General features: G+C 38.6%; 1 protein-coding gene across 4 annotated transcripts in view; it reads left to right on the forward strand.

Moving 5' to 3' along the window:
- EXD1 (exonuclease 3'-5' domain containing 1) overlaps positions 1–15,745 on the forward strand; it is a 43,007-nt gene that overhangs the window by 4,846 nt on the left and 22,416 nt on the right. For all 4 annotated transcript variants that reach the window (XM_045059518.1, XM_045059519.1, XM_023255479.2 and 1 more), the window contains exons 3-6: positions 5,250–5,318; positions 9,161–9,218; positions 9,461–9,588; positions 13,724–13,782. In XM_045059518.1, the coding sequence (XP_044915453.1) occupies positions 5,250–5,318; positions 9,161–9,218; positions 9,461–9,588; positions 13,724–13,782 (314 nt within the window). The remainder of the gene's footprint in view (positions 1–5,249; positions 5,319–9,160; positions 9,219–9,460; positions 9,589–13,723; positions 13,783–15,745) is intronic.

Raw genomic sequence — 15,745 nt, forward strand, 5'->3', positions numbered from 1 at the left:
CTTCCCTTCCCTTGTGTTCATCTGTTCTGTGTCTTACAGTCCTCATATGAGTAAAGTCATATGATACTTGTCTTTCTCTAATTTTGCTTAGCATAATACCTTCATTTTTTTTTAATTGCTGTGTAAAATACACACACACACACACACACACACACACACACACACACACACACACACACCACACCACACCACATCTTCTTTATCCATTCATCCATTGATGAACATTTGGGCTCTTTCCATACTTTGGCTATTGTTGATAGCACTGCTATAAACATTGGAGTGCATGTGTCCCTTTGAAACAGCATACCTGTATCCATTTTATAAATACCCAGTGCTGCAATTGCCGGGTTGTAGGGTAGTTGTATTTTTAATTTTTTGAGGAACCTCCATACTGTTTTCCAGAGTGGCTGCACCAGTTTGCATTCCCACCAACAGTGCGAAAGAGATTCTCTTTCTCCGCATCCTCGCCAACATGTGTTGTTGCCTGAGTTGTTAATGTAGCCATTCTGATAGGTGTGAGGTGGTATCTCCTTGTGGTTTTGATTTGTTTTTCCCTGATAATGAATGATGTTGAGCATTTTTTCATGTGTCAGTTGGCCATCTGGGTATCTTCTGTGGAGAAGTGTCTATTCATGTCTTTTGCCCATTTCTTCACTGGATGATTTGTTTTTTGGGTGTTGAGTTTGATAGGTTCTTTATTGATTTTGGATACTAACCCTTTATGTGATATGTCATTTGCAAATATCTTTTCCCATTTGTTTTTTGGGTGTTGAGTTTGATAGGTTCTTTATTGATTTTGGATACTAACCCTTTATGTGATATGTCATTTGCAAATATCTTTTCCCATTCATTCGGTTGCCTTCTAGTTTTGCTGATTGTTTCCTTTGCTGTACAGAAGCTTTTTATTTTGATGGGGTCCCAGTTATTCATTTTTGCTTTTGTTTCCCTTTCCTCTGGAGATGTGTTGAGTAAGAAGTTGCTGTGGCCAGGATCAAAGAGGTTTTTGCCTGCTTTCTCCTCAAGGATTTTGATGTATCTTACATTAAGGTCTTTCATCTTACATTTAGGTCTTTCATCCATTTTGAGTTTATTTTTGTGTATGGTGTATAAAGTGGTCAAGGTTCATTTTTCTGCATTTTGCTATCTAGTTTTCCCAGCACCACTTGCTGAAGATACTGTATTCCATTGGATATTCTTTGCTGCTTGGTCAAAGATGAGTTGGCCATATGTTTGTGGGTCCATTTCTGGGTTTCCTATTCTGTTCCATTGATGTGTCTGTTTTTGTGCCAGTACCATACTGTTTTGATGATTACGGTTTTGTAATACAGCTTGAAGTTCGGGATTGTGATTCCTCCTGCTTTGGTTTTCTTTTTCAAGATTGCTTTGGCTATTTGGGGTCTTTTCTGGTTCCATACAAATTTTAGGATCATTTGTTCTAGCTCTGTGAAGAATGCTGGTATTATTTTGATAAATATTGCATTGAATATGTAGATTGCTTTGGATAGTATTGACATTTTAACAGTATTTGTTCTTCCTATCCAGGAGCATGGAATATTTTTCCATTTTCTTGTGTCTTCCTCAATTTCTTTTATAGGCTTTCTGTAGTTTTCAGTGTATAGATTTTTCACCTCTTTGGTTAGATTTATTTCTAGGTATTTTATGGTTTTTGGTGCAGTTGTAAATGAGATTAATTCCTTGATTTCTCTTTCTGTTGCTTCATTGTTGGCGTATAGGAATGCAAGTGATTTCTGTGCATTGATTTTATATCCTGCAACTTTGCTGAACTCATGAATCAGTTCTAGCAGTTTTTGTGTGGAATCCTTTGGGTTTTCCATGTAGCGTATCATGTCATCTGCAAAGAGTGGAAGTTTGACCTCCTCCTGGATGATTTGGATGCCTTTTATTTCTTTGTGTTATCAGATGGCTGAGGCTAAGACTTCTAATACTGTGTTGAATAACCATGGCTAGAGTGGACATCCCTGTCTTGTTCCTGACCTTAGAGGGAAAGCTCCCAGTTTTTCCCCATGGAGGATGATATTAGCGTTGGGTCTTTCATATATGCCTTTTATGATCTCAAGGTATGATCCTTCTATCCCTACTTTCTTGAGGGTTTTTATCAAGAAACAATGCTGTATTTTCTCAAATGCTTTCTCTGCATCTGTTGAGAGGATCATATGGTTCTTGTCCTTTCTTTTATTGATATGATGAATCACATTGATTGTTTTGCAGATATTGAACCAGCCCTGCATCCCAGGTATAAATCTCACTTGGTCTTGGTGAATAATTTTTTTAATGTATTGTTGGATCCGGTTGGCTAATATCTTGTTGAGGATTTTAATAGCTAAACATTTTACAGTATAGTTTTAAAAATATTTACTATAGGAACACCTGAGTACCTTAATTGGTTAAGCGTCTGATTTTGGCTCAGGTCATGATCTCATGGTTTGTGATTTCAAGCCCTGTGCCAGACTCTGCACTGGCAGTGTGGAGCCTGCTTCATATTCTCTGTCTCCCTGTCTCTGTGCCCTGTGTATACACACACACTCTCTCTCTGTCACTCTATTTCTCTCTCAAAAATAAATAAACATTTTGTAAAAAAATAAAATAAAAATATTTAGTGTATTTATAATTATAAAATAAAATTTTTATTTGTAGACTATATATACATTGTAACACATTATGAAGTACAATTTAATATTGTTATTGTATATATGTGTATACATATATATATATATATATATATATATATATACACACACACATTTTTTTTAAGTAGACTTCATGCCCAACACGGTGCCCAATGTGGGGCTTGAACTCACAACCCTAAGATCAAGAGTAGGACACTTAACTGACTAAGCCAATACTTGGTGCTCCAATACTTGTTATAATTTATAATTATTTTCTTAGGAATAGTTCCTACAAGTGAAATTACTAGGTAAAAGTTATAGATATTTTAAATATTTTTGATGCATATTTCCAAATAGTTTTTCTAAAGGGTTGTGCCTTTCTACTTCACTACTAGCTATGTGCAAGTGATACTCAGTAACATTGGATATTTTTAAAAAATTGCTGATGTGTATCTTTCCTAAATTCTTGCTAGTTTTATAGGTAAAAAGTGCTATTTCATTTTGGCCTGTTTATAAAATATTTCTAAAGAAGTTGAACGTATTTCTTGACACTTGTTTACTAATTTTGTATACTATTTGAACAAAGCAGGAGTATTTTCACTATGACGGCAGGAAGGATTGAAGTAGGGAGAAACTATAGGCAGAGAGCATAGACAGGGAACTAGTTTGACAACCAAGGGATCCAATAAAGAGAAAATGATAGTGGTCATAGCTAAGGTTCAGCAAGGAAAGGAAAAGAGAGAGACAGATTCTAGGAATACATAAGAGATGGGATAAGTAACCTGGTAATCAATTGGATAATTAGAGAGCAATGGAAAATGACTCCTACATTTATGACTGACTCAGAAGATTACATGTATAGTACTATTATTAATTGATAGAAATGGGAAGAGAAAGTTTGTTGGTTATACTGGGAGGAGGTAATGATTTCAGTTTGGGAATGTTACAGTCAGTCTCCTAGGAAATGTGAGTGGAACTGAGAGAAATAATCCATGTTGTAGAAATAGTGAATATTGGGGGTGCCTGGCTAGCTCATTTGGAAGAGCCAAATGACTCTTGATCTCGGGGTCATGAGTTTGAGCCCCACATTAGGTATAGAGATTACTTAAAAAAAATGGTGGTAGAATGTCCGAGGTGGTAGAGGCGGGTAAAGAGATTGGGAGGAGCAAATGAGGGAGACAGCGTAACATGGTTAGGAGTTGTGTATTAAAATAACTGAGGCCAAGGTTTGAATCCTGACCCTGTCTTTTCTTAGTAGTGTGACCTTAAACAAGTTATTTAACTTTTCTGAGTCTCACATTCTTCTATAACAGAGAGAATGAAATGTCTCTCTCGCTTTGTTACTGGAGAGTCAAATGTGGGCAAATAATTAGCATGGTGCCTAGTTCAGTATGCTCAGTATGATAGCTCTAGGAAATTAGTAGAAAAAGAACTAAACTTGAAGTATGTCCTATAAGGCAAAGAAGAAAGGAGAGAACAGTATTGTCAAAGGATACATGGGAGACAAGGGTGATAAGACTATAAACATTTTTTTTTTAGATTTGAAAAATAGGCAGTTGGTGATTTTTGACCTCGGTAAGAATATATTCAGTGGAATAGTGAGGGTGAAACTCAATTATTTTGGATTGCTGAGCAGCATGGAAATATACAACTGCTGGGAGCACTTCCGTCTAGAAAAGTAACACCAGGGATGCCTGGGTGGTTCAGTCAGTTAAGCATCCAACTTTGGTTCAGGTCATGATCTCACATGGGTTTGAGCCCCACATTGACAACTCAGAGCCTGTAGCCAGCTTCAGATTCTGTGTCTCCCTCTCTCTCTGCCCCTCCCCATCTTATGCTCTGTCTCTCCCTCTCTTTCTCAAACATAAACATTAAAAAAAAATTAGAAAAGCGACATCATTTTAGACATGACATCTAAACTTCTCCCTAACTCACCTAAGAGCTCACATAAGAGCTCTGTATTTGAGCCAGGAGTTGGATTATTGTCCTTACCAGTACTTGTGACCATGTAGCATGACAGGAAACAGGGTGTGGACTCTAGAAGTACTCAACTGCCTTAAAATTTTATCCAGAATTAGGTGGAAAAAAAAAACAACAATAGTAATATAATAAATAGATAGTCCTTAGCCTCAAGAGCCTTAGAATAATTCTTGGGAGAAGTTTAAACTCACTCTGCTACCAATGCCCTTTAAGTTCCTCTTGGACCATTGTTCCCTCTGTTCTTTTTTTTTTTTTTTTAAGTTTATTTATTTATTTTCAGAGAGTGTGAGTAGAGGAAGGACAGAGAGAGAAGAGAGAAAATCCCAAGCAGGCCTTGTGCTGCCAGGTGTGGAGGCCAATGCAGGGCTCAAACTCACAAACCATGAGATCATGACCTGAGCGAAAGCCAAGAGTGTGTTGCTTAAGCGACTGAGCCACCCAGGCACCCCAATCTGTTCTTTATACCACTTGTTACAAGGCTATAGCTTTGTAATTTATTATTGACTCTTCATTTCTTGGGGGAAAATAATTTGAGGATTTTTATAAAACTCAGATATGGCACTTTTGGGGGGCATTATTTTCTTAAAATTTTAGGAAAATATTATCTTTTTTAATAACTAAATGAATCGTTTTCTGTAACAGTGAAGAATGTGGAGACTGGTCGAAGTGTTCCAGGAGTGAAGATGTTTTTTGGGCACGAGATTGTGAACGGTGAGAGATGCGTGTTCCCTGACTGCAGGGATTGGGATTTGCAGTAGCAGTAAACTCACGGCTCCACCTCATTCCAACATTTGAAAACATATGAGATGTTGTATTGCCTTTAATATTACATTTATGAATTTTTAAAAATTTTTTTAATGTTTATTTTTGAGAGAGAGAGAGAGAGAGAGACAGAGTGTGAATGGGGGAGGGGCAGAGAGAGAGAGAGGGAGGCACAGAATCTGAAGCAGGCTCCAGGCTCTGAGCTGTCAGCACAGAGCCTGATGCGGGGCTCAAATTCACAAACCATGAGATCATGGCCTGAGCCGAAGTCGGATGCTTAAATGACTGAGCCACCCAGGTGCCCCTGCGTTTATGAACCCTTAAAGTTGGTATTTGAGAATTGACCTTCATCTTACTTTCTCGGAGGGTACTATGAACAGTTCTAGAGAATTTTAATCATCTTAATTTTACATTGTGAGGACCACTACTGCTTGTTACTAGAGACTCAGCCAGTAGGCAGTTAGGAATCTGAACAGAAAAGAATCTTGCTCAGCAATTAAATTTAACAGTACAGATTCACAGTACATTTGCAGTCCCTTATCTGAAACCTGAGGACCAAATGTTTCAGAATTCACAATTCTGCATTTTTAGAAACCCTAACACCAACTAGATACTGTTTAATATTACATTAACATTGGAAGTGGGTCTGGGAACAACTCTGTAATAAAACCGGGAAACTGCAGATAATCCTCCTAAGTGGAATAAAATAGGAATATAAATAGTATGTCAATTCAGGTTTTGCTGCCAAAAAGAGATACAGTTTTTGGTTTTCAGAGATTTTTGGATTTTGGAATTGCAAGAAGAAGCTCTTTTTTTTTTTATTTTGTTTTTGTTTTGTTTTTCTGTTTTTTGGGGGTTTTGTTTGTTTATTTTGCAGCTCTCTTCTTCATTTCTGCCAGCAAAAGCCATTTAGCAAGAGTAGGTCCACTTGTTTGCCAAAAAAAGAGTAGATATGGAAGCTCTTTTGGTCAGTGTGCTTCCAAAAAGCCAAATAGGATAAGAGAAAAGGGGAGCAAGAACTGTTCCTCCTTTCAAGAAGTCTAAAGCAGAAAGCCTTCCAAGGAAGAGTGAAGATCGATGTGGGGAGAACGGGAGATCAGGGACCTCGTGGAGCTGTTCATTTCTTACCAGTGGAGCAGATATGAGGAAAGGGAAGGACTCCTGTAGATGACAGATTACTGCTGTTTGAAAGATTACTTTGTTTTGTGAGAGTAGAATTCAGAGAGATGAAAGTCTCACCAAATTAATGACTGCCAATCTAGCCCTACTTCAAGGCAGCCAGCCAACTGTCCTTTCTCACTGAGTATGCTACTATAAACACTCTCTGTCCCTTGAACACCTTTTTGTAATGGCTGTGATGGTGGTAGTAGTAGTGGGATTCTTTCTTTAAAAAAAATAAAAGATTTTAAGTAATCTCTACACCCAACATGGGGTTCAGACTCACTTCCTGAGATCAAGAGTCACATGTTAACAACTGAGCCAGTCAGGTGCCCCATAGTGGGATTCTTTTTTTTTTTTTTTTTTTGAAACTAGATTCCTTTTTTTTTTTAATGTTTATTTATTTTTGACAGAAGAGAGAGACAGAGCATGAGCAGGGGAGGGGCAGAGAGAGAGGGAGACACAGAATCCGAAGCAGGTTCCAAGCTCTGAGCTGTCAACACAGAGCTCAATGCGGGGCTCGAACTCACAAACCGCGAGATCATGACCTGAGGTGAAGTTGGACACCCAACCGACCGAGCCACCCAGGCGCCCCTACATTTCTTTTTTAAAGCTCATTTTTTTTATTTTGAGAGAGGGGGGAGAGAAAGAATCCCAAGCAGGCTCCGCACTTACGGTACAGACCCCGACACAGGGCTCAGTCTGTGAGATTACTACCTGAGCCCAAAACCAAGAGTCAAATGCTTAACCAACTAAGCCACCCAGGTGCCCCTATGTAGTGGGATTCCTAATTGTGTTCTATTAGCCTTTGCCCTGGATCAAAGCTCTGGACTGCAACAAAGCTAGGCTGTTGATGGGTTTGCAAAGAGAGGCAAAGGAATCACTACTACTATCTCCCTAACTCAAGAGAGGGCTAACCACTGACCAGCTTTGTGAACTGTACATGTGGATTTCATCTCTTCCTAAATCCTTTCTCAAGACTTGGTGTTTTTTCATAATTTTTAAGTTCAAAGGGCAGTCTTCTCCTTTTCCCTGTGTTTCAGTCAGCCACGGATTGAGACTTTTTCCACTCTCCCTGAAAAGCACTTTGAATAAGAATTATTAAAGTGATAACTAACTAGAATTTAAATAAAACCTCAAACAAACAAAAATAAATTTAAATGGGCCCCTAGGTGACTCAGTTGGTTGAGCATCCAACTTTGGCTCAGGTCATGATCTCACAGCTCTTGAGTTCGAACCCCACATCGGGCTCTGTGCTGACAGCTCAGAGCCTGGAGCCTGCTTCAGATTCTGTGTCTCCCTCGCTGTCTGCTTGTCTGCTGCTCATGCTCTGTCTCTCTCTCTCTCTCAAAAATAAGTAAACATTAAATTAAAAAAATAAATTAAAAAAAATAAAATGAGGGGCACCTGGGTGGCTCAGTCGGTTAAGCGGCTGACTTCGGCTCAGGTCATGATCTCGCGGTCCCTCTCTCTGACCCTCCCCCGTTCATACTCTGTCTCTCTCTGTCTCAAAAATAAATAAACGTTAAAAAAAAAATTAAAAAAATTAAAATAAAATAAAATAAAATGAAGAATAATAATTGACTACTCAATATTTTCAATGACTTTCACTTTCTCTGCCCAAGACTCAACACATCTAGATAGTGCAGGGGAAGGAGACATTTGGAACATAGTATGGCCCCTTAGTGGATTTTCTCTGACTAGTACCTATGTATACTTAATTGACTCTAAAATGCCATTAATTATAAAGTGCACTATTAAAAAAAATTTTTTTAATGTTTATCTTTATTTTTGAGACAGAGACTGAGCATGAGTGGGGGAGGGGCAGAGAGAGGGAGACACAGAATACGAAGCAGGCTCCAGGCTCTGAGCTGTCAGCACAGAGCCCGACGCAGGGCTTGAACTCCTCAACTGCGAGATCATGACCTGAGCTCAAGTCGGACGCTCAACCGACTGAGCCACCGAGGTGCCCCCGTGCACTATTACTTTTCACATCCTAAGAAAGTAAAAGCTGCCAATTAAACTGTCATGTGCACTTATTATAAATAATATCCAATTTCAGAGCTGTTTAAAATGTACACCTTAGAACCAATAATAACAATATTGCCTGCACTGTTAGATTAAAAATAAGTTGTTTCAGAATCTGTGAAAGGTTTCTCTCATATTTTTTTGGTGATTTCTAGTCTAGCTTTTACTGCTTTTACTGTCACTGAACTATTTATTAAAGCAGCAGTCTGTGAGATCTGTGAATGATTTGAGAGAAAACATCCAAAGAGTGCACAGTGTGAGGAAAGATGTATCAGTGGTGGGAATGAATAGGAAAGAAAATCTCTGGAACCAATCTGCAGAAGTACACAGGTGCCCTGGAACAAAAGGGTAAAGAGAAAATGTAGAGCACGTTCTATTCCTTCTAAATGACCAAGAAGCTAGGTTGGCAGGGAGATATTAGGTATCTTCAGTACTTTGGGTAGGCTTTTCTGCTCTATTTATTGCTGCCTGATGAAGACCTCTATGGACTAACGTTTCATTTCCAATTACTGTTTGTGATACCTCATTAGACTGTGGGTGGAAGGGGAGTGGTTAATTGCTTTCAGATTGGACCCTCTGTTGGAATCCATTTGGTTATTTTACAGTGGAACTGCTGGATGAAGTGGAACAAGGTGCAGAGAGAGAAAAGGCATCTTCTGTTAGGTATGATGGAGTAATTTTCTTAATTGTTATCTTACCCAAATGTACACATTAAGGTAGAAAGCCTTATCTCTAATTCATGATCTAAATAATTCCTCAAATGGCCTGAGGTAATAGAAATGAGAAGAAATAGATGTTTCTTCTATCTTTTGATGGCACCTTTAAATCAATGTGTGGCTAAATCTGTGTAAGGCATCAGCAAACAAAGAACAAGTTCACCTGAGTGTTGTTTTTTGTAAGCATAGTCTAAATACAGAAAGAACAAGGATGGATAAAATGAAAGGTGAAGATCTAAACATATGTGAGCCTTCTTCTCCTGTCCCTGAGTCACCAACCACCTCTCTGCTGAATCACCTCAAGTATAGCCCATCAGGTAAGTACTGGGGCTCTGAATTGTCTAGGCTAGCTCTATTGTGGTCTAGAACTCTTCACAGTTGACGTAACTGTGAGTCAAGGTTCTGTATGGAATGCTCAGCAGGGCCCTTGCTTCTAGGCTCTGAATTAAGATAAAATACTGTGATTCATTTATTTATTTAATATTTTGGGGTGTACTATATACCAGGCATTGAGGATACTGAAGTGTAGTATCTCTGCCCTCGTTGAGCTCCATTATAGGAAGCAGACACTAAATAAGATAAATCAGTATAAAATATAGTATGCTGGTGCCAAATGCTAAGGAGAAAAAAAAATAGAAAAAAGGGAAAAAAATAGAAAAAAGTGAAGAGAGTGGTTTTACAATTTTAGGGTGTTTAGGACAGGCCTCACTGAAATGGTGACATTTGAGCAAAGGCCTGAGGAGATGAAGGATTAAGCAGTGTGTATCTGAGGGAAATGTTTTTTAGGCAGAAAAAAGAAGAACTACTAAGGCCCTGAGATAGGAACGTGCCAGGATCTTGAAGGAATAGCAAGATCAGTGTAGCTGGAGCAAGGAGAAAGATAGATGAAGTCGGGTAGGCCTATCATGGAGGTCATTGTAGATCATTAAAGAGACTCAGGCTTCTACTCTGAAATGAGAAGAAAAGCCTTTGGAAGATTTTTGGTTTTATCATTTCTCTAATGACTAAGAATGTTAAGGATCTTTTCGTGTCCTTATTTTCCACCTGAATATTTTTGGTGAAATGTCTGTTCATATCTATTGCACATTTTCTTATTGGATTGTTTTACTATTATTCAGTGTTGGGAGTTCTTTCTATATTCTGGATATAAATCTTTCCTCAAATATGTGCTTACAAATATTTCTGCAAGTCTGTAATTTGTCTTTTTATTCTCTTAAAGTATGTCTCAAAGAGCAGACATTTTTAATTTTGATAAAGTACAATTTATACATTTTTTTCTTTTATGGATCGTACTTTTGATATCAAGAAGTTTTTTCCTCAGTCACAGAGGTTTTCTCCTATGTTTTCTTCTAGAAGCTTCATGATTTCAGCCTACATTCAGGTCTAGGATCCATTTTTACTTAATTTTTGTACACGATGTGAAGTATGGATCAGCATTTGTTGTTTTGTTTTGTTTTGTTTTGTTTTGTTGTTGGATGAGAATAGCCAATTGTTCCAGTACCCTTTTTTGAAAAGACTGTTATTTTCTAAAATTACCTTTGCACCTTTGTCAAAAATTAGTTTTCTATACATATATATGTAGGTTTATTTCTGGACGCTATATTCTGTTAGATTGATCTATTTTTCTGTATATATACCAATACAAGACTATTTTGTTTACTGCTTTTTTAAAAACTGTTTTGTTTACTATTGATTGATGATAGATCTTAAAATCAGCTAGTGTTAGTTCTCCAACTTTGTTCCTCTTCAGAGTTGTTTTGGATATACTATGTTCTTTGCATTTCCCCATGAATTTTAATTTTTTTTAATGTTTATTTATTATTGAGAGACAGACACAGAGTGTGAGCAGGGGAGGGGTAAAGAGAGGGGAAGACACAGAATCTGAAGTAGGCTCCAGGCCCTGAGCTGTCAGCACAGAGCCGGATGTGGGGCTTTAACTCACAAACTATGAGATCATGACCTGAGCCGAAGTCTGTTGCCTAACCAACTGAGCCATCCAGGCTCCCCTTCCCCATGAATCAGGTTGCCAAAAAACCTTTGAAATTTTTACTGGGATTGCAATGAAATTAGTAGATCAGTTTGGGGAATATTGGCATCTTAACAAAATTGAGTGTTCCAGTCTCTTAACCCAGTGTATCCATCCCTGAGATCTTTAATTTCTCAGCAGTGTTTTGTAGTTCTCAGTTATAAGTTCTACACATCTTTTGCTGTATTTATCCCTAAGTATTTCACATTTTATATTATTATAAATGACATTTTTTTTCAATATATGAAATTTATTGTCAAATTGGTTTCCATACAACACCCAGTGCTCATCCCAAAAGGTGCCCTCCTCAATACCCATCACCCACCCTCCCCTCCCTCCCACCCCCCATCAACCCTCAGTTTGTTCTCAGTTTATAGCAGTCTCCTATGCTTTGGCTCTCTCCCACTCTAACCTCTTTTTTTTTTTTTTTTCCCCTTCCCCTCCCCCATGGGTTTCTGTTAAGTTTCTCAGGATCCACATAAGAGTGAAACCATATGGTATCTGTCTTTCTCTGTATGGCTTATTTCACTTAGCCTAACACTCTCCAGTTCCATCCACGTTGCTACAAAAGGCCATATTTCATTCTTTCTCATTGCCACGTAGTATTCCATTGTGTATATAAACCACAGTTTCTTTATCCATTCATCAGTTGATGGACATTTAGGCTCTTTCCATAATTTGGCTATTGTTGAGAGTGCTGCTATAAACATTGGGGTACAGGTGCCCCTATGCATCAGTACTCCTGTATCCCTTGGGTAAATTCCTAGCAGTGCTATTGCTGGGTCATAGGGTAGGTCTATTTTTAATTTTCTGAGGAACCTCCACACTGCTTTCCAGAGCGGTTGCACCAATTTGCATTCCAACCAACCAACATTTCACCAATGTGAAATGTAAGTATTTCACATTTTATATTATTATAAATGACATTTAAAAAAATTTCTACTTCCCACTGGATAGTATCGAGCAGAAGAGTAACATGATCAGACTTCTGTTTTAACAAAGTTATTCTGGATGCTATATAGATACTGAGAGAAGGACAAAAGTAAAAGCATGAATACCTGTTAGGCTATTGAAATAATTTTAAGACGAGTTGATACGGTAGCTTGGACCCTAGTGGTAGCAGTATCTTAAACAGTGGTGGAATTCTGGGTGTATGTTGAGGCATAGCCAATACAGTGTACTGGCATGTTAGATGGGGATGTGAGAGAAAGAAGGGAATCAAGGGTGAGTTCAGGGATTTTGGTCTGAGTAGCCTGACGTATGGAGAGTGATTTAACTGAGATGAGAACCATGCTGGGTGGAACAGGTTTGGGGAGATGATTAAGAGTTTTGGTCCACTGAAGTCTGAATGTAAGCCTAGAGATGAGGAGAAAGGTCTGACGTGGAGATACAAATGCAAGAGTTAGCCCATAGATGATATTAAAAGCCTTGAGACTAGACGAGATCACCAGAAGAGTGAGTATGGATAGAGAAAAACAGGTGTGTGGACTGTCCTATGCCACTCCAAAGTTTTAGAGGTTGGAGATGAAGAGAAACTGTATGTTATGTTATACCTCTAAGTATTTAAATTGCATGATTTAAAAACGTAAGTAAGGACCCAGAGAAATCCAAAAGTATGGGCTATGGCCCATCTCCAGGACTGACTTGTTTTAAAGCATTATTTTTTTTTAAGTTTATTCATTTATTTTGAGAGAGAGAGAGCCTGCACAAGCAGGGGAGGGACAGAGAGAGAGAGAATCCCAAACAGGCTCCACGTTCTCAGCACAGAGCCCAACAAAGGGCTTGAACCCACAAACTGTGAGATCATGACCTGAGCCAAAATCAAAAGTTGGTCGCTTAACCGACTGAACCACCCAGGCACCCCTAAACTGTTATTTTTTTAATTATTATTATTATGAACATCCTTTTAAAAAGGACATGTCTAGGTGAGTGTATGACTTCAGCTCAGGTCAGGATCTCACAGTTCGTGAGTTTGAGCCCTGTATTGGGCTTTGTGCTGACAGCTCGGAGCCTGGAGCCTGCTTCGGATTCTGTGTCTCCCTTTCTCTTTGTTCCTCCCCCACTCCCACTCTGTCTCTCTCTCAAAAATAAATAAAGATTAAAAATAATGATTTTCAAAAAGGGCATGTCTTAAAATATTGAAGACATAAATCTATGAGGAGGGAAACATTACTGGATTTTCACAGGAGATGATTAAATAATCTAATTCATCAGATTATCATTGGTGGGGCTTTTGTTTATTCTCATTTGAGAAACAGGATGCTAGAGTGTTCACTGTGTAATGGGCTGATGCAGGTGATAATGAAATAACATTAGACCTTTGAGTTGCAATAGAGGAGGAATTTATGAGTATGGCTAAAATTAGTGGGAGGGCAATTCTATTGCTAGAGAAGACAAACATACCTATTACCATCATTCTCCTGCAGAAGAAGAGGAGGTGACATACACAGTCATTGATCAGTTCCAGCAGAAGTTTGGTGCTGCAGTAAGTATTGACCTTCCTACTATTGTCTGCATGTAGGTATCATGTTTATGTCTGATAAATTTGTCTCTTATTAAAGGATCATTGATATTTTCCCTAATAATTCAACAAAATAGGGGCGCCTGGGTGGCTCAGTGGGTTGGGCGTCCGACTTCAGCTCAGGTCATGATCTCACAGTCTGTGAGTTCAAGCCCTGTGTCGGGCCCTGTGCTGACAGCTCAGAGCCTGGAGCCTGCTTCAGATTCTGTGTCTCCCTCTCTCTCTGACCCTCCCCCGCTCATGTTCTGTCTCTCTCTGTCTCAAAAATAAATAAGAACATTTTAAAAAATTAAAAAAAATAACAATTCAACAAAATATATGAGTGCCTGCTATATGCCAGGCCTCGTTCTGAGGTCTGGGGTAAATAATAATAAAGACAGGGGCGCCTGGGTGGCTCAGTTGGTTAAGCGTCCGACTTCGGCTCAGGTCACGATCTCGCGGTCTGTGAGTTTGAGCCCTGTGTCGGGCTCTGTGCTGACTGCTCAGAGCCTGGATCCTGTTTCAGATTCGGTTCCACTTATTTCACTTATTTCACTTATTTCCATTGTCTCCCTCTCTCTCTGACCTTCCCCTGTTCATGCTCTGTCTCTCTGTCTCAAAAATAAATAAACATTAAAAAAAATTTAAAAAAAGATAATAATAAAGACAAAGTTCCACCCATCAGGGAGTTTATGTTTTAATGCAAGAAAATAAACAATTGCATATTACCCGGTGAAAAGTGCTATGAAGAAAAATAAAGTGTGGTTTGAGGAGTAGAGTGCAAGGAGTTCCTATTTTATATAGGGTGGACAGAGAAAACCTCTGTGAAGAGCGGACATTGGAACAGAGACCCCAAAGAAGGGAACTAGCTATTGGATATTTAGGTAAAGAACTTGAAAAAAGCATAATTATCAAGTGCAAAGACTCTGAGGATGAAGCACACTTAACTTGTGTGGAGGAACAAACAGCAGGGATGCAAGACCACAGTGAAGAAGGATAGGAAATGGAAGGGGTCAGGTGGAAGATCGGGCAGGGCATTTTGGACCATTATAAGGATTCTGAGTTTGACTTGAGTAGGATAAAAAGCCATTGGCAGTTTTAGAGGTGAGTCAGATATTTTTTTTTACTCCTATTTAAAAAAATTCATTCTAGATTCTCTTTTTAGGCATCTATAATCATATATTCAGACATGACAGTAACTATTCAGCCTAGCGTACAGTTCACAGATGGACTTCAGGGGAGTCATTAAGCTTTCTGTTTAGATGCAAGCTTATACTTGTGCATGGGTGCATTTTTGTTTAATGGGAGAGCATTAGCTTTCCATGGATTCTTTTTTCTTTAACCACTTCAATGAGATGTAGTTCACATGCCCTAAAATTCACCAATTTAAAATGTATAGTTCACTGGATTTTAACATATCTACAGAGTTGTAAATATGTCACAAAGAATTTGAAAACATTTGCCTTTTTTTGAAGTTTTTTTGTTTTTGTTTTTAAAGTAATCTCTACACCCAATGTGGGGCTCAAACTCACAACCTGAGATCAAGAGTCACTCTACCAACTGAGCCAGGCCAGGCACCCGTAGACATTTTCGATACCCCCAAAAGAAACCCTACACTTGGTAGGTGTCACCGCCATTCCTCCCCAGTCCCCAGCCCTTGGCAACTTTTCTGCCTCTATGGATTTGCCTGTTTAGGACATTTTGTATAAATGGAGTCATACAATATGTAGTCATTCATGACTGGCTTCTTTTGCTTAGCATATTTTCATGGTTGATGTATTTTATAGCGTGTATCAGTGTTTCACTTATTTCCATTGCCAAATAATACTCCTTTATGTGGATATACCATATTTTATTTATCCTTTCACCGTTTGAGTTCTTCCTACTTTTTGGCTATTATGAATAATGCTGCTATGAACATTCATGTACAAGTTTTTGTTTGCACATA

This window comes from Felis catus, chromosome B3, assembly GCF_018350175.1.
Source record: "Felis catus isolate Fca126 chromosome B3, F.catus_Fca126_mat1.0, whole genome shotgun sequence".
Classification (NCBI taxonomy): Eukaryota; Metazoa; Chordata; class Mammalia; order Carnivora; family Felidae; genus Felis; species Felis catus.